General features: G+C 37.7%; 2 protein-coding genes and 1 long non-coding RNA gene across 9 annotated transcripts in view; 2 read left to right on the plus strand and 1 right to left on the minus strand.

Annotated features, from left to right (window-relative positions):
* LOC131021534 (peroxidase 51-like) overlaps positions 1–26,171 on the plus strand; it is a 50,293-nt gene that overhangs the window by 15,484 nt on the left and 8,638 nt on the right. For 3 of the 4 annotated variants that reach the window (XM_057950768.1, XM_057950769.1, XM_057950767.1), the window contains 4 exons: positions 172–285; positions 370–456; positions 642–717; positions 812–1,300. The exons of the other annotated variant lie outside the window; for it this stretch is intronic. In XM_057950768.1, the coding sequence (XP_057806751.1) occupies positions 172–285; positions 370–456; positions 642–668 (228 nt within the window). In that variant the 3' untranslated portion in view covers positions 669–717; positions 812–1,300. Of the gene's footprint in view, positions 1–171; positions 286–369; positions 457–641; positions 718–811; positions 1,301–26,171 lie in introns of those variants that run through there. 4 annotated transcript variants of the gene reach the window in all.
* On the minus strand, positions 1,527–2,535 carry LOC131021535 (uncharacterized). Its single transcript, XR_009100983.1, has 2 exons — positions 2,143–2,535; positions 1,527–1,960 (listed from the first exon to the last, which is right to left on the minus strand). It is a non-coding gene; the product is annotated as an uncharacterized LOC131021535 (long non-coding RNA).
* On the plus strand, positions 10,117–17,663 carry LOC131021533 (uncharacterized). 4 transcript variants are annotated; one of them, XM_057950765.1, is made up of 16 exons: positions 10,117–10,449; positions 11,265–12,420; positions 12,517–12,669; positions 12,769–12,885; positions 13,033–13,117; positions 13,377–13,485; positions 13,587–13,654; positions 13,730–13,855; positions 13,923–14,857; positions 14,947–15,147; positions 15,232–15,292; positions 16,217–16,330; positions 16,535–16,648; positions 16,733–16,819; positions 17,005–17,080; positions 17,175–17,663. In XM_057950765.1, exons 8-15 carry the CDS (start codon positions 13,736–13,738, stop codon positions 17,029–17,031), a joined length of 1,659 nt encoding a protein of 552 aa, XP_057806748.1. In that variant the 5' UTR covers positions 10,117–10,449; positions 11,265–12,420; positions 12,517–12,669; positions 12,769–12,885; positions 13,033–13,117; positions 13,377–13,485; positions 13,587–13,654; positions 13,730–13,735; the 3' UTR covers positions 17,032–17,080; positions 17,175–17,663. The 4 variants fall into 4 exon arrangements, with proteins under 4 accessions (XP_057806748.1, XP_057806745.1, XP_057806746.1 ...); XM_057950762.1 differs by having other exon boundaries at positions 11,265–11,529; XM_057950763.1 differs by having other exon boundaries at positions 11,353–11,529.

Consider the following 26,171-nt stretch of genomic DNA (forward strand, 5'->3'; position numbering starts at 1 on the left):
CTTGTGCTCTGTTCAAGTATTGTGAATTTGGATGCTCTGTTCAAGAATTGTGAATTTGGATGCATCACAAGATTTATTTGCTAAAGCCTGCTCAAGAACATGAGGAGCATGGAATTCAGCGTTAATTTTTATTTGTTTTCCACGTCTCTTAGATCTTCGGTTATCTTACAGATCTACAGAGTTTCTGATATGGAACTTGTGCGAGTTCTTCCAAGTGCAGAGGATGAGGTGAATGCAGCTTGTTTCCACCCTTTAGTTGGAGGTGGGCTTGTATACGGAACCAAGGTAAAGAAGAAAACTAAATATTATGTTTTTCAAGTTTGTGATTCAGTTTTTACTTCAAATATGGTTTTCTTTTGAACGTGACAGGAAGGAAAGCTGAGGATCCTTCAATGTGATGGTTCACATGGCTTCAGTTCCAAGGAACCCCGCATTCCTGATGATAACATGGTGGAGGTATAGAATGCTATAACCATTTCTACATGTAATTATGCTTTTGGCAATCCATTAGCTGAAGCAGTTAATTAGTTGCAATATGTTCATACCTGAACCATAGTTAATTAGTTATTACATCAAAGCTGCATTCAGTATCCTCCTCTTCAATTGCTTATATCATATGAACTTATGGTTTGTGGTTGAAGGTTCCAACATTTGCATTGGAAGGTTGATTGTTATTACTCAAAGGAGTTCCATCATGCACCTCAGAACTCGATCACGGTTAGTTCGACCTATCTTTTTCAATACTACCTTGAGAGTTTGTTGTATAAATACTCTGTGGAGGATAAATGTTAAATGTAATTTCAATGCTCAGGTGTTGTCTAGCATAAAAATTGAGGCAATACTATTACAAGAACAAGAATCAGCCTCTTCTTTATGCAATCCGGACTCATTCTTTACGAAGCATGATTTTATGACGCGGAAACTCTCCTCCAATCTGTCTTTTAAGGACTCCTTCGATTTGTTCCAGCGAGCTTAACGGCTTTCATGTTGGTGGCAGATTGTTGGTTTTGAATCTAACAACTTGTGAGAGTTTTATTTTTGTGCAATTGACAATGAGCTAAAGAGGTATGCTAGAAAGTAGAGAAGGAAAGGTAGTGATGCAATGGTGGATTTTACATTCTGTGTACAGAGAGAGCCACTGTCGCCGGCCAAATTTAGCTGCTTAGAGTGTGGATTCTTTGGGCAAAATTCTGTAGAATGCCTTGATTGATCATATTGAGAGGAGGGGACAATTTTCTATATTCCCTTGTTGTATATTAACATTCTGGTTTCTCATGAATGAAAAATTTGTTTTACACTATATCATCACCACATGCTACAACTGCAAAATACGATAATAAGTTGAGATCATTATTAGTTGGTTATTGTTGCACTGTATGAACAAAAACTACGATATTCTATTAATTGGCCATACATAAAATGAGTTGAGTTTTCGAAGTATGCTTTTAACATACTAATAAGTAATAGTAATATCTTCCAGAAGAAAAGCTCCAATAGAAAAAAACAAATTTATCAATGGAAACGAATTGCAAAACTAGGGTTTCTGCTAAAATTCAGCCACAAAGAAACACAGAAATCCCTAAAGAAGTTCATCATTAGACAAGAGCACGGCTGCTGGTCTTACAAGCAACAATAGATTCACTTATCAAATAAAACCGATACACCATATTTCAAGCAAATGTAAACGCGATGAAATCACAGGAGGAGGAGAGAAGCACGAAGTTTATACTAGTTAATGTCTTCATCGTCGAAATCGTCCTGGAAGGAGTTGAAGAAATCCGCATCGACCAAGCGGTGGAGGTCAAAAATTGGCCCCTCGCCAAAGAGATCTAAGGATGAATCGACGTCATCGACGTCCATCGCCACCGTGACACCGCCGCTCTGCTCTTCCGCCTCCCCAAAGTAGTCCATCGCCACCGTCTTCATTCTGCCACGTGCTTTCCTTTCGCTTCTATATTTACTAGAAAAACATTCCAATATGTTTAGTCAGATTCCTTCGCTTTTTCTCAACCCTCACAAGTAATTGGGTATAAAAAGAAGAACAATGAACATAAATCTAGCTATACATCCTGTTCTACAACAGATCTGGTCGATTTAGGTGATAAATCGCTGATCCACATACTAACAGAAACATCAACACACCTGATGCACCAAATTTAGCAAATCTATCGACGAAAAAAAAACAAGTAAACGATGAACCAAAGTATTAGTACATCGGGATTAGATAGAGAAAACGGAGAGGAGAGGAGCAGGAAGGTTAAAGATGAGTGTGTATAATTGTGTAAACAGTGAAGATAGAGGAAATTTATTGCTTTTTTGTGAAGGTTTTGAATCTGGATTGGAATTTTGGCAGTTGCTTTTGGCTTGGGTGGGAAAAAGCAAATTCGGAAGCCGGAAAATTTTCACATCCGGGCTCAATTACGATTCTGCCCTTGTCCTTGCGTCCAAGTACAGCTTCTCTGCTGTCTGGATTTTGTCATTATTTATAGTTAATCAATTAGGCTTTACATACCAATTTTATGGGCTTAAATTCATATATCTCATGTATGGGCCTAGCCTAAATATATGCTTTCAATTCTTTTCGTCGTAGATAAGACAACTAGCTTCTTTTTAAAGATTACTGACTTTCATCTAATATCTACTAGTACATTCGCCCGTGCGATGCACGGCGAATATAGTTTTGCATTAAAATTAAACGATGTAGCGTGTGTATCGATTAAACGATTAGGAGTTAATGTCTAAAACCGAATATCTTGGGTTCGAGTCCATGTGGCTTGGCCTTTAAATTTCTTTTTTTAATCATGTTAATTTATCAAAAATAAATAAATTAAATGATGTATCAAATAAATAAAAAATAAATATTAAACATAGCGAGAATATAAGTAAATGTAAATTATTTTTTCTTAAAAAATAAAATAATCTACATCAATTACTCAGTAAAGATCCTTAATTTTATTTTATAATTTTGAAAAGTATCATTTTTAATTTTCCATCTATTTTATGGAAAACTTTATTTTCTTCCTTAAAATTATAGAATAAACACATCATTCAAATTAAAAGAAACGAAGAAACAATAAAAAAAGAGTTTTCACATCACAATATATAGTTTTAAAACATAAGCTAATCATGCATAAAATTAATTTTTTCTAAGTTAGCTCATTACCTATGTCATCTTATTAGAAAAACTTCAATTGATAAGTAAGAAAATAAATTATATTATTAGAATTTATTAGAAAACTAATAGAAGAGTTGAATAATTATTTGATACCAAATCAAAGATTTTGCATTCATCTTTAATTTAAGATGTATATAGAATATTTTTTATAAATAAAATTTGATTTTTTTAAAAAATCAACAAAATATGAAAAAGAGAATATGAGAGAGAGAGAGAATAGAAAATTGAAGAATGTGTATGATGAAAGAGAGGAGAGAGGAGAGAGAAAATATATGAGATATGAGATTTGATGAGTTTTATAAATACTCTTTAATTGATTTTTTTAATTATAATTTTGTCACAAACTATGTTTTCATATAATAAATAGTTTTCTCCGCTTGGAATTGTAATTCACTGCTGAAACCGGGCCTATATATGCGGGCTAGACGGGCCTGGTTGTTATGGACCTGGGGCAGGCCCATAATGCGCTAAATTACTGGAAATACTTTCTTAGATTAAAAATTAGGGAAAATAGCACCAAAATACTTGTAGTTTCGCGAAATTCGCATATTTCCCTTGATTTTCAAAACGTAGTGATAAAATCCTTGATCGTTTATCTGATGCTTAATTTTCCCTTAAAATTGATCGGCCCTTAAAATTATGATAACATGGCTGTCGGAAATCCACGTAGGATCAAATTTCCGGCGAAGCAAACGATAAGTACTCACTTAAAACGACGTAGTTTTATATCTAATTAGGGGATTTAATGAATTCCAAATCAAAAAATCAGGGCAAATTTCTTTTCGAATTGAAATTAGGGTTCTTGAGAGCAAAAACCCAATCCATGTCTTCGTCTTCGTCATCCCGCCGGAGCTTCACCCATGAGGGTCGAGTAAAATGTGGCCATGGACTCTCAGCTTCAATGTATGTATCACACACTGATAAGAATCCGGAGCGGCGATTTTATACATGCCCTCGTCCTTCGGTAAGTTTTCGATTTTGAGAATTATGGTTTTAATCATTTGAAAATAGTGGAACGATTGTCTTGGAATGTTCATGTAGTCGAATGATTGTGGATTGTGGACTTGGATTGATCCTGAGCTGTCTCCATTCTATAAGCAAGCCTTCAATACCTTAAAGCTTCGAATGAGGAATGAATTACCAAAAACTGAGCCGTATGGTGGAGCGGATGAATCTGAGTTGAAGGCCATGATGAAAGAACTTCAAGAAGAGCTCAATGAAATGGCATTGAAGATGAAGCACATGTATAGATTGGTTGTTGTGTTTGTAGTTTTCTTTGTTGTTTTTATTGCACTCAAATGAAGGTGAATTGTGTCACCATTGTATGGATCCTTATTAGCATTGGAATGAAATGCAAATTTGCACTTTTGTTGAAATCTTTCCTTGCTTGATATATAATTATGAAATCTAACTCCATTCAACTTAAACTAAATTCTATGAAAGCAAGAAGTGATACAAATGATTCCAAATTATGCGAAATCAACTCCATTCAACAGAAACTGTCTTTACAAACTGTCAACCAAAGATAAAATCATTCCAAAAGTATTCTAGCTTAAAATAAACTAACTTAAATAGTCTTCACAAAAAAGAAACCATTGACAAACACAAAATATTCAAGTCTTCAACAAAAAACCACAGTGGACAGCCTTCTAGCTTTCCATATTACTTGGTCCAGCTGTGCTCTCTTGAGTTTGAGGAATTTGTGTAGTAGATGAGTTGTCTTTGCTTGTTGAACCTCCAGCCCTCCTAACATGTGTCAGTCCACTTTGTTGTGGTGACTGATTCAATAGAGAGTTACCATCTAGATTGAGTATCATCATAGAGTTTAATTGGAGAATTTAAAGCATCTTACCCTGTAATAGATATTTCCAGAGCCTGCAACATAGCAACCTACACCTTGTTTTGCCGCATTCCTCTCCCTCGCCTCTCACTATCCCAGACTCAGTATTGCCTTCCCTGCCACGACCTCTTCCTCTTCCCCTTCCCCTCCCTCTTCCTCTTGTTTGAGAACTCTCATCTGCTCTTGTATTAGAACTCTCCTCCCTTTGGTTGTGTTCTTGTTTCAGTGTTTGTAGCACTCCCCTCATTAGCAACATTTCTAGTCCTTGGCCTTCCAGGCTTGCCCTACATGCATAACATTATGTTATAAAGCAGTCAACATACATACCTGCTCTTTGGGTGGTTTAACCACTGTCATGTTTTTGCATCCTCTAGAGTTATGTCGTGCTTGGCCACAGTTTTTGCAAGTAACTTTTTGACCTTGTCTTCTTAGCTTGTTATGATTGATAGGATCCACCTCATGTGCTGCCCTCTTCCTCTTCAATTTAGGCCTTCCTGGCATCTTCCTTATGGCAGGAGGTTTGACAACGTATCCCTCAACTGCCGGCCACATTCGTTGCCCATTCAATGGCTCTAAGTCAAATGAGTAGGCTTGCTTGTATCTCTCAATGGTATAGTAGTCACTAACAAATTTAGCAGGATCTTGATCCATGAACTCAATAGCAGCTATACCATGAATGCAAGGAATGACTACCATTTGCCACACTCTACATGTGCATGTTCTAGTTTCCACATGGACAACAAATTTATCACCCTCCATGTCAATTTCAAACTTACCCCCAATGCAGGGTAAGGAATGCAGTGCTTTGATTGTGCATTTAGTTTTTCCAGTTTCTTTCTAATCGATGGTGTAAGGGTATCATCAACCTTCTCAATGTCACTTAGTTTCTTAACTTGCCTAACCATCAAACTAATCCTAATCTCCTCTAACATGTGGATAACATGTTTTCCTCCAGCGTTCAAAATATATCCATTGAAAGTCTCGGATATATTGTTATCCACCATGTCAGAGCACACATTAGCCGATAGGAATACCTTGCAAAACTTCTTCACATCTCTATGTATGAAGTCCTGAAATGCAGCCACATCTTCTTGCTTCATATCTTCAATTGCTTGTTTGTAATCCTCCAAGTATGTAGATCTCACTGCCCTCCAGAAAATGTTCTTGAGTATGGCTCCTTTATGCTCTTTTTTTCAGTTCATGTACACATGCCGAGCACAATTTCTATGCTCGGCATAAGGTACCAGTAGGTTCACCACTGCTTCAAGACCCTACAAACACCACACTATAAGCATTAGGCAATGAAACTGTTATAAGCAATAGGAAATAAAACAAGAGTTAAATACCTTTTGTTGATCTGATATAAAGGTCCAGCCATCACCACTTCCAATTTCCAAATCCTCAACAAGACATTTCATGAACCATGTCCAACAATGTTCATTCTCTATCTCTACAGCTGCCCAAGCTATGGGATACATTTGATTGTTCTCATCTTTACCTATTGCACAGAGTAGAATACCCCCTAAAATGTCTTCAAATGACAACCATCTAGGCCCACAACAGGCCTACAACCTGCCTTAAAACCCTTCCTCAGTGAGCTATATCCCATGTACAAACCCTTGAATAAATTTCCATCTGCCAAAAGCAATTCAAATCGACCCTCTCGATCAACTCTCCTATTTTCAGCCAAGTATCTCCTAATGAGAGCATAGTGCTCATCCACAGTCCCTCGAATGAGTTCAAGAGCCTTCTGTCTTGCTCTATAAAGCCTATCCTTATGCACTTTAGTGGCAAATCTCTGCCATATATCTTCCCTCAATTCATGCATAGACAAATGAGGTCTAACTTTAAAGACATTGATGTACCTCTTAGGTATCCAATTACTACTCATTAACTTATTGTTCATTGCCTTTCCACATCTATGTCTACCCCCAATGGTTTTGATTTTGAATGAGCCATCTCTTTTCACCCTGCTAGCATAAATCCTCCATGTACAACTAGACTTACAGTATGCCTCACAGAAATCATCTTACACCCTCTTGAAATGAACAAATTTGTGGTTCTCAATTGCCCAATTTTGGATTGCAGCCCTGCATTGCTAACCATCCTGAAATCTAAGGCCTAGATGGAGATCTAATTCCTTATGATTGCATTTAGGGTCATATACTACCTTCTTCTTTTTTTCCCTAACCACAACCTCCTCTTCATCAATTTCAGATGAATCAACATCCCCTTCACTAGCAGCATAATCAGAGTCTACATCTATATTCCCTACTAAGTCTTGTTCTGTTCTTACATCATCATCAATCAACTAAAAAATATTGGGCCTTTTTGCTAACCTTCTTCTAGACTGGACATATTTTTCATCATCTGAAACTAACTCATCATCTGCTAAACCATCAAACACATTATGATCATCAGAACCCTCTATAGAAGGGGTTTAGTCACTATCTTCTTCACTCACATCTTCATCTCTCTGATCATCTCTTCCCTCTAAACCCCCCTGCCCATCTCTTCCCCCCTCTTCTCCCTGATCATCCCTTCCTTCTACACCCCCCTGCCCAGCTCTTCCCTCCTCTTCTCCCTGATCATCACTTCCTTCTAAACTCTCCTGCCCATCTCTTTCCTCCAATTCTACCTGATCATCTCTACTATCTGAACCTTGAACTTCCACTTCCAAGTCCTTATCATTACCTAAATCAATATCATCCCCATCATCTGCCATCTCCCCACCCTCAACATAGACAATTAGTACTCTTTGTTTAGGTTCTAAAGTACCCAAAAGTTCCATTACCTGCCTATCTGAATTTATAGTCTTATAGGTACTACTTTCCTCTAGTCTCCATCAAATATCTGCCCATTTTGTGTAGCCTAGTTGTTCTATGATTTCAGTTAAATCAAAATAGCCAAATAAATCGGGATCAAGATGAGACCTCCAATCAACCCACACCACCAACATAAACATCAACCCCATTAACTGGTTCAAACCGACCCCCATGACGCACAAACAAAGAAAATACATCACTGTAACAAGCAAAACAATAAACCATAAATCAGCAACAAAACATCGACAACATGCATTGCAAAAGATAACTCTAACTACACTTACATGCAATAAATTAATTACCATCAACTACAACAAAATAACCAAACCAAAAATACCATCTTTCAATAAGCACTTACGGATTAGACATCGCTGGTGACGATGAAGATAGTTGGAACACTTCAAAACGGCGAGAAGACACCTTTCTTCTTCCTCAGACGGCGATGGCAGATAAGGAGTTTGAAGCGACTGTTGGTGTTTTTTACCTTTCAAAGTTATCTTTTACAATCTAATTACAGTAGGGTTATTTAATTCGTGTAGAAAACGACGTTTTGCGTCTAATTTAATGACTCAGCACAAGCCTTGCCACATAGGTGACACATCAATGCAATTAGGTGCCGGAAAACGTCATTAAGGGGAAATTAAGCATCGGATAAACGGTCAAGGATTTTATCACTATGTTTTGAAAGTCAAGGGAAATATGCGAATTTCGCGAAACTACAAGGATTTTGGTGCTATTTTCCCTAAAAATTACTTAGTTCCCTAATAATAAAAGCAAAGAATTGTATTTAACTCATTAAAAAATAGATTAATTGTTGGTTAATGTACGAATTTATACCCCTTTAGCAATTTTATGGAGTATAATATTTGAAATGTTGCAATAATGTCAATATACTTTGATTTGTTACAAAATTAAAACTTTTAATTTGTTTTTTTTGGTAAATTTACAATATTAGATAAAAAAATTAAGAGCAGCATCACAGGGACTCGAACCCCTCGAACCCAAGACCTTTGACTTTAGACATTAACCCCTTACCGCTTGACCAACACACGCACAATCATCAAAAAATTAACTTGTCTTGCTTCATTGAGTATCCCCAAATTAGGATTGCATGGTTTTAATATTTTTGGTTCGATCAAGATTAGGTTAAATATACCAACTTTCATATAACAAGAAACTTAACTAGTGAGTGATTACAGAATATTTGACATAATCGACCCAAATTATTGTAAAATTATAGTTCTACTACTAAAATTAATACGTACATAGTAATAGTTTGTACGTGATTCTAATAATTACTACAATAATTGTTGCATAGGTAAAAATAAAAATAAAAATAAAAATAATTGTTGTATGAGCAAAATAGGAGTGCCATCTTCTTCCACTGATATCAGATAAGAGAGCTGTGGTCAGGGCCGGCCCTTCTTCAATTCAAATGGGGCAAAGGCCTAGGGCCCCCAAATTTGAGGGGCCCCCAAATTTGAAATTAGTTCTATTAGTAGTATTTTCCTTAAAAAAAATTATAAGTTAGGGAGTATTATTTATTAATTTTAAATTTATTAAATAAATATTATTTGATATTGATATTAAAGATTTATTTTTAAATTATAAGTGATACAAATGTGTTTACTTATCATAAGAAAATAAAGTTAATTGTAGAAGTTTTTGAGTTTGTCAAAACATCATATTGTTAATTTAATGTTTCAAATGCATGTAGGATAATTGTTAAGTATACCAGTTATTGTAGTGTGAATAGAAATATTTTTTGTAAATTAAAATTGATAAATTCACATTTGCCGATTACTATGTCTGAAGAAAGATATATTAAATGTGCTAACAATTTTGTGCATTGAAAATGAGATATTGAAAACACATTATTTAGGGCTGGTAAACTTGATCTTAAAAATGTTATTGATGATTTTGCTTTTCAAAAGCTAGAAGATCAAAATTATTTCATTATTGTTATTTAGTTTATTGTACTTAATAATTAATAATAAAGTTATGTAGTCACACAATCATGAGAGACAATCACATGCTATCTCTATTCGATGACAAAAATCTCAAATTTTAGTGTGCATGTGTTGGTCAAGCGGTAAAGGGTTAATGTCCAAAGCCAAAGGTCTTGGGTTCAAATCTCTTATGGAGCGGCCTTTAAATCTCTTTATTTAATAATGTTTGTTTATAAAATAAGAAAAAAAATATATAAAAAAAATCTCAAATTTTCATTTTAATAAGGGCCCATTTTTTCGTTTTCGCCTAGGGCCCCCGGAATGTCAGGGCCGGCCCTGGCTGTGGTAATGGCGGTGACAGAGGTGGCGCTTCATCTCTACGCGCCTCCGTCCCCCTCTCACCGTGCTTTCCTCTTCCTACACGCCCGAAGCTCCGTTATCAATCTCCATCGCCACCAAATTTCTGTTTCCGATCACCGGTTACTCCTCCTTCTCCGGCAATGGCCGCTTCATATCCGCCGGTGCCGCCGTTGGGACTCCAACGCTGAATCCTACAGCACCAAAGACTTCAATTCTGATGTTGCGGACGAAATTGAGGATTTCGACGAGCAGTGGGTTGGAGCTCTTGAGGATTACATTGATAGCATCTGGATTTTAAAGGTGATCGTGAAGTTACTGTAATGTGTTATGAGTTTTGCTATGACATTCCAATTGGAATTGATAGAGAATATATTTACAATTGAAGCGCGACATAATCACCGTATCGATTTTACTTTACACCGCGCTTTAACGTAATCGTTCCAACATAACTTTGAGCAAGACGATTTTGATTAATTACCATCAAATTGTGATAATTAAGGCAACGGATTGTTACTGCATCTAGAGCTAGAAGAAATTATCTGCATTAGTTAGGTTGGTTGCCATTCTGTACAGTTTGAATTGGTATAATGTGTGAAATTGTTGATACTTTGATTTTGTTACTGATTGTAGATAAAGGTATTGAGAAGCCTTGAATCATATTCCGACCTTAAATGTCGAGCTATATTGGGGATTCTTACAATTGTGAATCAAGATATTGCTGATTTGTTTGAGCGTAACTTCATGTGTTTCTGTATTGATTTTCTCTAAACAAAGCAAGCTTGATCTAGTTCTAGGGATTTGAGTGGGGCAATTTTCCTCAAGCAGCATAGACCAACTTTAGTTGCTCGAAGATGATGAAGATAAATAAAAACATGAACTTCAACGCAATTTCTTCATGTTCGACTAAATTAGGGCCACTGCTCTTGAACTGATTACTTGTAGGTGCATTCACAATTTTGTAGTTCTTTCCATAGTGAGGTTGAATCTCCAATTCTCTTCTCCATTGTAACAGTTTTTTTGGGGGGTAAGGTTCGTGTTGTTTGTCCGAAATGAGTCTGTCATCTTCAGGGATATTCTTTAGCCATACCTCATGGCTAAGCACTTTGGTTATGCAGGTATTTGGATCCTATGGATGGATGCTTCCACCTATTATATTATCGTTGCTGCTGGCAAATGGACTAAAAGCTTCTCTTCTGGCATTAGCTCTGCCCATTGGGCTGTCGACGTTTGCATTTGCAATACAAAGGTTCCAGAAGCGGGGCAAGAAGAAGCCAAAGCGGAAAGACAAGGCTAAGAAGCAAAGATCACGATTCTATAGCTCAAGAGATGCTGGATTGAGCTGAGTTTACGTGTTGCTGAAAACTTAAGATATCTTTTTAGGTAATCAATCTTAGAGAATCGGAGTCAATGAGCTGAATCAGACGCGGTTGGATAAATTATTATTTGTTTTTTGGAAAGAAAGCATAAATCGGATTGAAAAAAACTACTATATTTCCTGTCAAATTTAGTTAATGCAACTCTATTGTAGGTTTGTTAATCATGGTTCAAGAGATATGTTAGCGCCAGTTGAGAGAATGGGAGTCAAGCCCTCTCAAATTTGGATTGACTTTGTTGCATAGTTTAATCACATACCTTTTTATGGTTGAGAGGAGGGGGGGTATTATCAAGAAGGTTTCTGTTTATGGTATTGATATGATTTCTTGTGTGACAGTATAAGGGGACTCAGCTATAAGGCTTCGGTTTGCTCAGCTTAAGTGTAGTCATACAATTAGTTGAAATATGTGCTAGACATTCTATGCAATGAATAATTTGATGGTAATTGATTTTCAGTAACCAGATAGGCGATCTTTTACACATCTGACCGAGCATCTTCTACTTTTCCATCTATATATGTGAATCACAGGGTGTATTATCTTTTCGTGTGTGTGCATTGTTATATTTCAGCAAGTCTTTTGGATAGTCTCTGGAGATTTTGTCATTCTTGTGTTTTAGGTTCCAAAGAGTGATTAAATGTTCATTTGATAACTTACATGTTTGTGATTGCATTTTACATGTAGATATTGTTACCAGGGATTATAACTATTTTACTCTGCACCTATGCTCTTATTCTTAACTTCTAACAGTTTGTGATTTGGTAAGTTTTGCCTTTTGCAAGAGATGCCTGACTTGGATGACTTATTTTCAGAATCCGTATGAAGAAGTTATAAGCAGTTCTTAAGAATTTTATGGCTATCACTCCCTTTTGTTATGCTGCATCTAGCTTATTGCTGGGTACTATGACCTAGTTTGGGAACTTATGTGCAATTTCTTTTAATCCAGATGGCTTCTATTATCATGTTGATTCTCTATTTTTTCTTCCACCTGCAGTAATGTATTCTAATTGTTAGCTCGGAGAGAGGTATCTCCTCAAACAAAGCGTTCAACCAGAAGATTTTGGAGCCAGGATTCCAGTCACTGTGCTGACACCTGCAGAATTAGATGTGAATCAGTCAAAGACGCAAGACAAGAACTTCGTTCATGGTATCAGTGGTTTATCTGTTTTTATACGGATTATAGCTTGTATCAAGTCCACTGTAAACAATTGTTGGTTGTTTAAAATCATCTTTATTTGGACTATAGGGCAGAGTCAGGGTCATTGCTGCATATTTCAGCCAAGTATTGTCCCCTACAACCTCCACCTAGGTCAACAATTGCTGCAGCCTTTAGTCCTGATGGAAAGACACTTGCATCGACACAGTTACTCTCTTTCTCTCGCTATCTCTCTCTCTCTCGCTATCTCTCTCTCTCTCTCTCTATATATATATATATATATATAGTACATGTTATGTTGTTATATATAAATCTCAGTTGGATATTTTAAACATACAACTTTTATGGTGGCAGTGGAGACCATACGGTGAAAATTATCAATTGTCAAACTGGAAAATGCTTAAAAGTGCTGAGTGGTCATCGGAGGACTCCTTGGGTGGTAAGGCTGTTATCTTATCTGGAAATTTGTGTGAATCTGATAAATTTGTGATAACTGAAAATGTCTGGACACTTACTTATTGAAGAAACATGATGAAAGAAGTGGGTGCAAGAGAAGTAAACTATTAATAGCTTGATTTTTCCATAGAAGCTGCTTTTATTTGTGAGTCTAAGGTTATGTAAACTCTTCATTTCTGGCTCAAGTTTGAGCATGTCCTACATGCAATACTTGCTTGATCATTTATATGAACTTCTTGCAGGTTAGATTTCATCCACTTTATCCAGACATTCTCGCTAGTGGAAGTCTTGACCATGAAGTTCGATTATGGGATGCAAAAACTGCCGAGTGTATAGGATCACGTGATTTTTGTAATTTCTGAAGACTTTCCTGAGTTTAAGCTATTCATTTTCTGTTTCTGTTCAGATGTCATCTTAGCCTTATCAAATTACTTGAAATATCCTTCTTGTAGATCGTCCGATAGCTTCAATTGCTTTCCATGCTCAAGGGGAAATTTTGGCTGTTGCTTCTGGTCACAAGGTTAGAAATCTAGATTGTGGCACATTTGATTCAGATTTGGTGACTATATACGGTTAACCTTTGGTTATGTGGCAGCTTTACATGTGGCATTACAACAAGGGAGGGGAGGCTTCCTCACCAACAATCATATTAAAGACTAGCCGTTCGCTCCGTGCTGTGCATTTCCACCCACACGCTGCACCATTTCTTTTAACTGCTGAGGTATTATTCTGGTGCTGTTAGAAACTTTATTCTCAGTGATCAGTTTATGATATGCTGATTTTTCCAGGTCAATGATCTTGACTCATCAGACCCTTCAATGACCCTTGCAACTTCGCGTGGCTACTTGCACTACCCTCCTCCTACTATATATTTGGCAGATGCACATTCCAATTATCGATCAAATTCAGGAAATGATGTTCCTGTCATGTCTGTACCGTTTTTAATATGGCCCTCAATCAGCATAGGCGATGGAGCTTCACAACAAAGTGATGTGGACATGAGCTCTAGTGCTTCACAACAAAGGGTGGATACTTCTGCCTCCGTACGACTGCTCACGTATTCAACTCCATCAGGACAGTATGAACTAGTATTGTCTCCTGTAGAATCTAGTAGCTCCACTACACAAGATGAGCGGCTAAATAATTTTTCAACAAGGGAAACAGGAAATGCTGTTTCTGAGCATGCAATGGATGCGATGGAAACAGATATGCCAGTCGAAGCGAGAAGCAATCAATTTTTCCCATTTGGTGACCCAGCAAATTGGGAGCTGCCATTCTTGCAGGGATGGTTGATTGGTCAAAGCCAAGCCGGCCAACGTGCAATGCACTCACAAAATGGAGGCAGTAATGAAGGTTTGCCTTCCCATAGTGCTATCGGGAACCTATCAGCTGTGGTTCCTCCAGTAATTCCTAGTACCGTTGGTAATTTAAGGGTTCCTGGAAGATCTGGCTCACGGCACCAGTCTTCACGCACCCGTGCAATACCAACTTCCAGATCTGGAGATACCACTGCTATTAACAATAGCCGACCTGAGCAGAGCAATTCACAGCCTTTCATGAACCAAATCCAGTCTGAGGTGGCCACATCACTGGCTGCAGCTGCAGCTGCTGAGTTGCCTTGTACCGTAAAGCTTAGAATATGGCCTCATAATGTGACAAATCCATGTTTACCTCTTGATTTAGAACGATGTCGATTAACAATTCCTCATGCTGTACTTTGTAGGTATGTATGGCTGTTGCTGACATTACCTAATTGTTAGCTTTGAAATCAATGGATTGTTCCAAATGCTTACATGATATGTACTTTTGCAGTGAAATGGGTGCTCATTTTTCACCTTGTGGAAGGTTTTTGGCGGTCTGTGTAGCATGCGTTCTACCAACATCGGATGCTGATCCAGGGTTTCATAGCCAAATTCATGATGATACTGGGGCCTCGACATCCCCTACTAGACATCCGATTTCAGCTCACCGGGTTATGTATGAGCTCAGGATATATTCCTTAGAAGAGGCCACGTGAGTCTTATATTCTGGCTGCAATCTTACATAATCATCCAAATCAAATAATTTCATGAAGTGTTGATGATTCTGTCCCTGTAGATTTGGCTTCGTTCTGGCCTCTCGGGCTATCAGAGCTGCTCACTGTTTGACTTCAATACAGGTTAGTTGTTTTGCAAGATTTATTTGAAAGTATAAACTTAAAGTTTGAACATTTCTTTTGTTTCTTTTGTTTTTGTGGTGAAACCAGTCAGTTTATGATGTCATATTTCGAACATCTGTAGGAAGGTCCATTTAAAAATGAACTTCTAAGATATATAGTTCAGATGTCTCAATTCCTTTCGAGTGATTGGATGAAGTTTGAGAATGTCATTTTAAAGTAGATAAGTAGCATTGATTATGATACTACTAATAATTGGTGCAGATTCTGCAGACATTACAGAGTTGTGTTTCACGGTAGAATATGCATCCACATTATTTTATTTTTTTGATAAATTAACAATTAAATAAAGAAATTTTAAAGACCGCACCATTCTAGAGTCGAACCCAAGATCCTTGGCCTTGGGCCTTAACCCCTCTACCGTTAGGCCAACACAAGCACATGCATTTACATTATTTACTTAGGGTTGGTGATATTGTGCATATGTGGCTCTCAGTTCTATTCTTAACCATTTTCTTTCGTTGGTCTTCTCTGTAAGGTAATTCTTTGGTGTTACGTGTTAGTTGTTACTTGCATACACTTATGAAGAGATCTAGTTCGTTGCTAAATAAAATAAATGTAGGAGAAGCTGGGTTTAACTGGGGTAGGACAATGACATTAATTGCCAGAACTTAACTACCAACATATATCCTATCTTTGGCATGTCTTTAGCTAGGTTCTACAGGTGCTAGATGTTCCGTTTCTTGCTTTCAATTATGGCTCCTGTGCATCTCTGGATCAATTTGTTTGATGCATTCTTAGCTGGACATAAAGTCATTTATTTGATGATGCTGGTGCTTTGAAATCTTTGTTTGCTCAAATGTATATTAATCTGCATGTTTTTCCTTTGGAATTCTGAAGTGTTATGTCCTTTTTGCGGGATTGCAGTTTTCTCCAACCTCGGAGCATCTTTTACTTGCCTATGGTCGGCGCCATAGTTCACTTCTTAAAAGTGTTGTCATTGATGGAGATACAACAGTACCCATTTACACTATTCTGGAGGTAAGATGCTTCATAAATTACTATATTGATGTGCTTGTGCTCTGTTCAAGTATTGTGAATTTGGATGCTCTGTTCAAGAATTGTGAATTTGGATGCATCACAAGATTTATTTGCTAAAGCCTGCTCAAGAACATGAGGAGCATGGAATTCAGCGTTAATTTTTATTTGTTTTCCACGTCTCTTAGATCTTCGGTTATCTTACAGATCTACAGAGTTTCTGATATGGAACTTGTGCGAGTTCTTCCAAGTGCAGAGGATGAGGTGAATGTAGCTTGTTTCCACCCTTTAGTTGGAGGTGGGCTTGTATACGGAACCAAGGTAAAGAAGAAAACTAAATATTATGTTTTTCAAGTTTGTGATTCAGTTTTTACTTCAAATATGGTTTTCTTTTGAACGTGACAGGAAGGAAAGCTGAGGATCCTTCAATGTGATGGTTCACATGGCTTCAGTTCCAAGGAACCCCGCATTCCTGATGATAACATGGTGGAGGTATAGAATGCTATAACCATTTCTACATGTAATTATGCTTTTGGCAATCCATTAGCTGAAGCAGTTAATTAGTTGCAATATGTTCATACCTGAACCATAGTTAATTAGTTATTACATCAAAGCTGCATTCAGTATCCTCCTCTTCAATTGCTTATATCATATAAACTTATGGTTTATGGTTGAAGGTTCCAACATTTTCATTGGAAGGTTGATTGTTATTACTCAAAGGAGTTCCATCATGCACCTCAGAACTCGATCACGGTTAGTTCGACCTATCTTTTTCAATACTACCTTGAGAGTTTGTTGTATAAATACTCTGTGGAGGATAAATGTTAAATGTAATTTCAATGCTCAGGTGCTGTCTAGCATAAAAATTGAGGCAATACTATTACAAGAACAAGAATCAGCCTCTTCTTTATGCAATCCGGACTCATTCTTTACGAAGCATGATTTTATGACGCGGAAACTCTCCTCCAATCTGTCTTTTAAGGCCTCCTTCGATTTGTTCCAGCGAGCTTAACGGCTTTCATGTTGGTGGCAGATTGTTGGTTTTGTATCTAACAACTTGTGAGAGTTTTATTTTTGTGCAATTGACAATGAGCTAAAGAGGTATGCTAGAAAGTAGAGAAGGAAAGGTAGTGATGCAATGGTGGATTTTACATTCTGTGTACAGAGAGAGCCACTGTCGCCGGCCAAATTTAGCTGCTTAGAGTGTGGATTCTTTGGGCAAAATTCTGTAGAATGCCTTGATTGATCATATTGAGAGGAGGGGACAATTTTCTATATTCCCTTGTTGTATATTAACATTCTGGTTTCTCATGAATGAAAAATTTGTTTTACACTATATCATCACCACATGCTACAACTGCAAAATACGATAATAAGTTGAGGTCATTATTAGCTGGTTATTGTTGCACTGTATGAACAAAAATTACGATATTCTATTAATTGGCCATACATAAAATGAGTTGAGTTTTCGAAGTATGCTTTTAACATACTAATAAGTAATAGTAATATCTTCCAGAAGAAAAGCTCCAATAGAAAAAATCAAATTTATCAATGTAATAGTAATATCTTCCAGAAGAAAAGCTCCAATAGAAAAAATCAAATTTATCAATGGAAACGAAATGCAAAACTAGGGTTTCTGCTAAAATTCAGCCACAAAGAAACACAGAAATCCCTAAAGAAGTTCATCATTAGACAAGAGCACGGCTGCTGGTCTTACAAGCAACAATAGATTCACTTATCAAATAAAACCGATACACCATATTTCAAGCAAATGTAAACGCGATGAAATCACAGGAGGAGGAGAGAAGCACGAAGTTTATACTAGTTAATGTCTTCATCGTCGAAATCGTCCTGGAAGGAGTTGAAGAAATCCGCATCGGCCAAGCGGTGGAGGTCAAAAATTGGCCCCTCGCCAAAGAGATCTAAGGATGAATCGACGTCATCGACGTCCATCGCCACCGTGACACCGCCGCTCTGCTCTTCCGCCTCCCCAAAGTAGTCCATCGCCACCGTCTTCATTCTGCCACGTGCTTTCCTTTCGTTTCTATATTTATTTCTCCGCTTGGAATTGTAATTCACTGCTGAAACCGGGCCTATATATGCGGGCTAGACGGGCCTGGTTGTTATGGACCTGGGGCAGGCCCATAATGCGCTAAATTACTGGAAATACTTTCTTAGATTAAAAATTAGGGAAAATAGCACCAAAATCCTTGTAGTTTCACGAAATTCGCATATTTCCCTTGACTTTCAAAACGTAGTGATAAAATCCTTGATCATTTATCTGATGCTTAATTTTCCCATAAAATTGATCGGCCCTTAAAATTATGATAACATGGCTGTCGGAAATCCACGTAGGATCACATTTCCGGCGAAGCAAACGATAAGTGCTCACTTAAAACGACGTAGTTTTATATCTAATTAGGGGATTTAATGAATTCCAAATCAAAAAATCAGGGCAAATTTCTTTTCGAATTGAAATTAGGGTTCTTGAGAGCAAAAACCCAATCCATGTCTTCGTCTTCGTCATCCCGCCGGAGCTTCACCCATGAGGGTCGAGTAAAATGTGGCCATGGACTCCCAGCTTCAATGTATGTATCGCACACTGATAAGAATCCGGAGCGGCGATTTTATACATGCCATCGTCCTTCGGTAAGTTTTCGATTTTGAGAATTATGGTTTTAATCATTTGAAAATAGTGGAACGATTGTCTTGGAATGTTCATGTAGTCGAATGATTGTGGATTGTGGACTTGGATTGATCCTGAGCTGTCTCCATTCTATAAGCAAGCCTTCAATACCTTAAAGCTTCGAATAAGGAATGAATTACCAAAAACTGAGCCGTATGGTGGAGCGGATGAATCTGAGTTGAAGGCCATGATGAAATAACTTCAAGCAGAGCTCAATGAAATGGCATTGAAGATGAAGCACATGTATAGATTGGTTGTTGTGTTTGTAGTTTTCTTTGTTGTTTTTATTGCACTCAAATGAAGGTGAATTGTGTCACCATTGTATGGATCCTTATTAGCATTGGAATGAAATGCAAATTTGCACTTTTGTTGAAATCTTTCCTTGCTTGATATCTAATTATGAAATCTAACTCCATTCAACTGAAACTAAATTCTATGAATGCAAGAAGTGATACAAATGATTCCAAATTATGCGAAATCAACTCCATTCAACAGAAACTGTCTTTACAAACTGTCAACCAAAGATAAAATCATTCCAAAAGTATTCTAGCTTAAAGTAAACTAACTTAAATAGTCTTCACAAAAAAGAAACCATTGCCAAACACAAAATATTCAAGTCTTCAACAAAAAACCACAGTGGACAGCCTTCTAGCTTTCCATATTACTTGGTCCAGTTGTGCTCTCTTGAGTTTGAGGAATTTGTGCAGTAGATGATTTGTATTTGCTTATTGAACCTCCAGCCCTCCTAACATGTGTCAGTCCACTTTGTTGTGGTGACTGAATTGTCTGGTTTCTCATGAATGAAAAATTTGTTTTACACTATATCATCACCACATGCTACAACTGCAAAATACGATAATAAGTTGAGGTCATTATTAGCTGGTTATTGTTGCACTGTATGAACAAAAACTACGATATTCTATTAATTGGCCATACATAAAATGAGTTGAGTTTTCGAAGTATGCTTTTAACATACTAATAAGTAATAGTAATATCTTCCAGAAGAAAAGCTCCAATAGAAAAAATCAAATTTATCAATGTAATAGTAATATCTTCCAGAAGAAAAGCTCCAATAGAAAAAATCAAATTTATCAATGGAAACGAAATGCAAAACTAGGGTTTCTGCTAAAATTCAGCCACAAAGAAACACAGAAATCCCTAAAGAAGTTCATCATTAGACAAGAGCACGGCTGCTGGTCTTACAAGCAACAATAGATTCACTTATCAAATAAAACCGATACACCATATTTCAAGCAAATGTAAACGCGATGAAATCACAGGAGGAGGAGAGAAGCACGAAGTTTATACTAGTTAATGTCTTCATCGTCGAAATCGTCCTGGAAGGAGTTGAAGAAATCCGCATCGGCCAAGCGGTGGAGGTCAAAAATTGGCCCCTCGCCAAAGAGATCTAAGGATGAATCGACGTCATCGACGTCCATCGCCACCGTGACACCGCCGCTCTGCTCTTCCGCCTCCCCAAAGTAGTCCATCGCCACCGTCTTCATTCTGCCACGTGCTTTCCTTTCGTTTCTATATTTATTTCTCCGCTTGGAATTGTAATTCACTGCTGAAACCGGGCCTATATATGCGGGCTAGACGGGCCTGGTTGTTATGGACCTGGGGCAGGCCCATAATGCGCTAAATTACTGGAAATACTTTCTTAGATTAAAAATTAGGGAAAATAGCACCAAAATCCTTGTAGTTTCACGAAATTCGCATATTTCCCTTGACTTTCAAAACGTAGTGATAAAATCCTTGATCATTTATCTGATGCTTAATTTTCCCTTAAAATTGATCGGCCCTTAAAATTATGATAACATGGCTGTCGGAAATCCACGTAGGATCAAATTTTCGGCGAAGCAAACGATAAGTGCTCACTTAAAACGACGTAGTTTTATATCTAATTAGGGGATTTAATGAATTCCAAATCAAAAAATCAGGGCAAATTTCTTTTCGAATTGAAATTAGGGTTCTTGAGAGCAAAAACCCAATCCATGTCTTCGTCTTCGTCATCCCGCCGGAGCTTCACCCATGAGGGTCGAGTAAAATGTGGCCATGGACTCCCAGCTTCAATGTATGTATCGCACACTGATAAGAATCCGGAGCGGCGATTTTATACATGCCATCGTCCTTCGGTAAGTTTTCGATTTTGAGAATTATGGTTTTAATCATTTGAAAATAGTGGAACGATTGTCTTGGAATGTTCATGTAGTCGAATGATTGTGGATTGTGGACTTGGATTGATCCTGAGTTGTCTCCATTCTATAAGCAAGCCTTCAATACCTTACAGCTTCGAATGAGGAATGAATTACCAAAAACTGAGCCGTATGGTGGAGCGGATGAATCTGAGTTGAAGGCCATGATGAAATAACTTCAAGCAGAGCTCAATGAAATGGCATTGAAGATGAAGCACATGTATAGATTGGTTGTTGTGTTTGTAGTTTTCTTTGTTGTTTTTATTGCACTCAAATGAAGGTGAATTGTGTCACCATTGTATGGATCCTTATTAGCATTGGAATGAAATGCAAATTTGCACTTTTGTTGAAATCTTTCCTTGCTTGATATCTAATTATGAAATCTAACTCCATTCAACTGAAACTAAATTCTATGAATGCAAGAAGTGATACAAATGATTCCAAATTATGCGAAATCAACTCCATTCAACAGAAACTGTCTTTACAAACTGTCAACCAAAGATAAAATCATTCCAAAAGTATTCTAGCTTAAAGTAAACTAACTTAAATAGTCTTCACAAAAAAGAAACCATTGCCAAACACAAAATATTCAAGTCTTCAACAAAAAACCACAGTGGACAGCCTTCTAGCTTTCCATATTACTTGGTCCAGTTGTGCTCTCTTGAGTTTGGGGAATTTGTGTAGTAGATGAATTGTCTTTGCTTGTTGAACCTCCAGCCCTCCTAACATGTGTCAGTCCACTTTGTTGTGGTGACTGATTCAATAGAGAGTTACCATCTAGATTGAGTATCATTATAGAGTTTAATTGGAGAATTTAAAGCATCTTTCCTTGTAATAGATATTTCCAGAGCCTGCAACATAGCAACCTACACCTTGTTTTGCCGCATTCCTCTCCCTCGCCTCTCACTATCCCAGACTCAGTATTGCCTCCTCTGCCACGACCTCTTCCTCTTCCCCTTCCCCTCCCTCTTCCTCTTGTTTGAGAACTTCCATCTGCTCTTGTATTAGAACTCCCCTCCCTTGGTTGTGTTCTTGTTTCAGTGTTTGTAGCACTCCCCTCATTAGCAACATTTCTAGTCCTTGGCCTTCCAGGCTTGCCCTACATGCATAACATTATGTAATAAAGCAGTCAACATACATACCTGCTCTTTGGGTGGTTTAACCACTGTCATGTTTTTGCATCCTCTAGAGTTATGTCCTGCTTGGCCACAGTTTTTGCAAGTAACTTTTTGACCTTGTCTTCTTAGCTTGTTTGGATTGATAGGATCCACCTCATGTGCTGCCCTCTTCCTCTTCAATTTAGGCCTTCCTGGCATCTTCCTTATGGCAGGAGGTTTGACAACGTATCCCTCAACTGCCGGCCACATTCGTTGCCCATTCAATGGCTCTAAGCCAAATGAGTAGGCTTGCTTGTATCTCTCAATGGTATAGTAGTCACTAACAAATTTAGCAGGATCTTGATCCATGAACTCAGTAGCAGCTATACCATGAATGCAAGGAATGCCTACCATTTGCCACACTCTACATGTGCATGTTCTAGTTTCCACATGGACAATAAATTTATCACCCTCCATGTCAATTTCAAACTTACCCCCCAATGCAGGGTAAGGAATGCAGTGCTTTGATTGTGCATTTAGTTTTTCCAGTTTCTTTCTAATCGATGGTGTAAGGGTATCATCAACCTTCTCAATGTCACTTAGTTTCTTAACTTGCCTAACCATCAAACTAATCCTAATCTCCTCTAACATGTGGATAACATGTTTTCCTCCAGCGTTCAAAATATATCCATTGAAAGTCTCGGATATGAGCACACATTAGCTGATAGGAATACCTTGCAAAACTTCTTCACATCTCTATGTATGAAGTCCTGAAATGCAGCCACATCTTCTTGCTTCATATCTTCAATTGCTTTTTTGTAATCCTCCAAGTATGTAGATCTCACTGCCCTCCAGAAAATGTTCTTGAGTATGGCTCCTTTATGCTCTTTTTTTTTTTTTTTCAGTTCATGTACACATGCCGAGCACAATTTCTATGCTCGGCATAAGGTACCAGTAGGTTCACCACTGCTTCAAGACCCTACAAACACCACACTATAAGCATTAGGCAATGAAACTGTTATAAGCAATAGGAAATAAAACAAGAGTTAAATACCTTTTGTTGATCTGATATAAAGGTCCAGCCATCACCACTTCCAATTTCCAAATCCTCAACAAGACATTTCATGAACCATGTCCAACAATGTTCATTCTCTATCTCTACAGTTGCCCAAGCTATGGGATACATTTGATTGTTCTCATCTTTACCAATTGCACAGAGTAGAATACCCCCTAAAATGTCTTCAAATGACAACCATCTAGGCCCACAACAGGCCTACAACCTGCCTTAAAACCCTTCCTCAGTGAGCTATATCCCATGTACAAACCCTTGAATAAATTTCCATCTGCCAAAAGCAATTCAAATCGACCCTCTCGATCAACTCTCCTATTTTCAGCCAAGTATCTCCTAATGAGAGCATAATGCTCATCCACAGTCCCTCGAATGAGTTCAAGAGCCTTCTGCCTTGCTCTATAAAGCCTATCCTTATGCACTTTAGTGGCAAATCTCTGCCATATATCTTCCCTCAATTCAGGCATAGACAAATGAGGTCTAACTTTAAAGACATTTATGTACCTCTTAGCTATCCAATTACTACTCATTGACTTATTGTTCATTGCCTTTCCACATCTATGTCTACCCCCAATGGTTTTGATTTTGAATGAGCCATCTCTCCTCACCCTGCTAGCATAAATCCTCCATGGACAACTAGTCTTACAGTATGCCTCACAGAAATCATCTGACACCCTCTTGAAATGAACAAATTTGTGGTTCTCAATTGCCCAATTTTGGATTGCAGCCCTGCATTGCTAACCATCCTGAAATCTAAGGCCTAGAAGGAGATCTAATTCCTTATGATTGCATTTAGGGTCATATACTACCTTCTTCTTTTTTCCCCTAACCACAACCTCCTCTTCATCAGTGTTAGATGAATCAACATCCCCTTCACTAGCAGCATAATCAGAGTCTACATCTATATTCCCTACTAAGTCTTGTTCTGTTCTTACATCATCATCAATCAACTAAAAAATATTGGGCCTTTTTGCTAACCTTCTTCTAGACTGGACATATTCTTCATCATCTGAAACTAACTCATCATCTGCTAAACCATCAAACACATTATGATCATCAGAACCCTCTATAGAAGGGGTTTAGTCACTATCTTCTTCACTCACATCTTCATCTCTCTTATCATTCCTTCCCTCTAAACCCCCCTGCCCATCTCTTCTCCCCTCTTCTCCCTGGTCATCCCTTCCTTCTACACCCCCTGCCCATCTCTTCCCTCATCTTCTCCCTGATCATCACTTCCTTCTAAACTCTCCTGCCCAATTCTTCCCTCCAATTCTACCTGATCATCTCTATCATCTGAACCTTGAACTTCCACTTCCAAGTCCTTATCATTACCTAAATCAATATCATCCCCATCATCTGCCATCTCCCCACCCTCAACATAGACAATTAGTACTCTTTGTTTAGGTTCTAAAGTACCCAAAAGTTCCATTACCTGCCTATATGAATTTATAGTCTTATAGGTACTACTTTCCTCTAGTCTCCACCAAATATCTGCCCATTTTGTGTAGCCTAGTTGTTCTATGATTTCAGTTAAATCAAAATAGCCAAATAAATCGGGATCAAGATGAGACCTCCAATCAACCACACCACCAACATAAACATCAACCCCATTAACTGGTTCAAACCGACCCCCATGACGCACAAACAAAGAAAACACATCACTGTAACAAGCAAAACAATAAACCATAAATCAGCAACAAAACATCGACAACATGCATTGCAAAAGATAACTCTAACTACACTTACATGCAATAAATTAATTACCATCAACTACAACAAAAAAACCAAACCAAAAATACCATCTTTCAGTAAGCACTTACGGATTAGACATCGCTGGTGACGATGAAGATAGTTGGAACACTTCAAAACGGCGAAAAGGCACCTTTCTTCTTCAGCAGACGGCGATGACAGATAAGGAGTTTGAAGCGACTATTGGTGTTTTTTACCTTTCAAAGTTATCTTTTACAATCTAATTAGAGTAGGGTTATTTAATTCGTGTAGAAAACGACGTTTTGCGTCTAATTTAATGACTCAGCACAAGCCTTGCCACATAGGTGACACATCAATGCAATTAGGTGCCGGAAAACGTTATTAAGGGGAAATTAAGCATCGGATAAACGGTCAAGGATTTTATCACTATGTTTTGAAAGTCAATGGAAATATGCGAATTTCGCGAAACTACAAGGATTTGGTGCTATTTTCCCTAAAAATTACTTAGTTCCCTAATAATAAAAGCAAAGAATTGTATTTAACTCATTAAAAAATAGATTAATTGTTGGTTAATGTATGAATTTATACCCCTTTAGCAATTTTATGGAGTATAATCTTTGAAACGTTGCAATAATGTCAATATACTTTGATTTGTTACAAAATTAAAACTCTTAATTTGTTTTTTTGGTAAATTTACAATATTAGATAAAGAAATTAAGAGCAGCATCACAGGGACTCGAACCCCTGAACCCAAGACCTTTGACTTTAGACATTAACCCCTTACCGCTTGACCAACACACGCACAATCATCAAAAAATTAACTTGTCTTGCTTCATTGAGTATCCCCAAATTAGGATTGCATGGTTTTAATATTTTTGGTTCGATCAAGATTAGGTTAAATATACCAACTTTCATATAACAAGAAACTTAACTAGTGATTAGGGATGTCAATGCAGCCCGAAACCCGTGGGCCGACCCGAATAACCCGACAAAATTAGAGGGTTAGGGTTGAAAAATCGCAACCCGAAAAAACCTTAAGCCCGATTAGCCCGCACATGACTAACCCGGAACCCGATAGGGCTAGCCC

Source organism: Salvia miltiorrhiza, chromosome 4, assembly GCF_028751815.1.
Source record: "Salvia miltiorrhiza cultivar Shanhuang (shh) chromosome 4, IMPLAD_Smil_shh, whole genome shotgun sequence".
In the NCBI taxonomy this organism is placed as follows: Eukaryota; Viridiplantae; Streptophyta; class Magnoliopsida; order Lamiales; family Lamiaceae; genus Salvia; species Salvia miltiorrhiza.

Coding starts and splice junctions, on each gene's coding strand:
- LOC131021533 (XM_057950765.1), top strand. CDS start 13,736: ATGTGGCATTACAACAAGGGAGGGGAGGCTTCCTCACCAACAATCATA. Junction 15,293..16,216: donor ACTGTTTGACTTCAATACAG/GTTAGTTGTTTT, acceptor GCGGGATTGCAG/TTTTCTCCAACCTCGGAGCA. Junction 16,331..16,534: donor CCATTTACACTATTCTGGAG/GTAAGATGCTTC, acceptor GTTATCTTACAG/ATCTACAGAGTTTCTGATAT.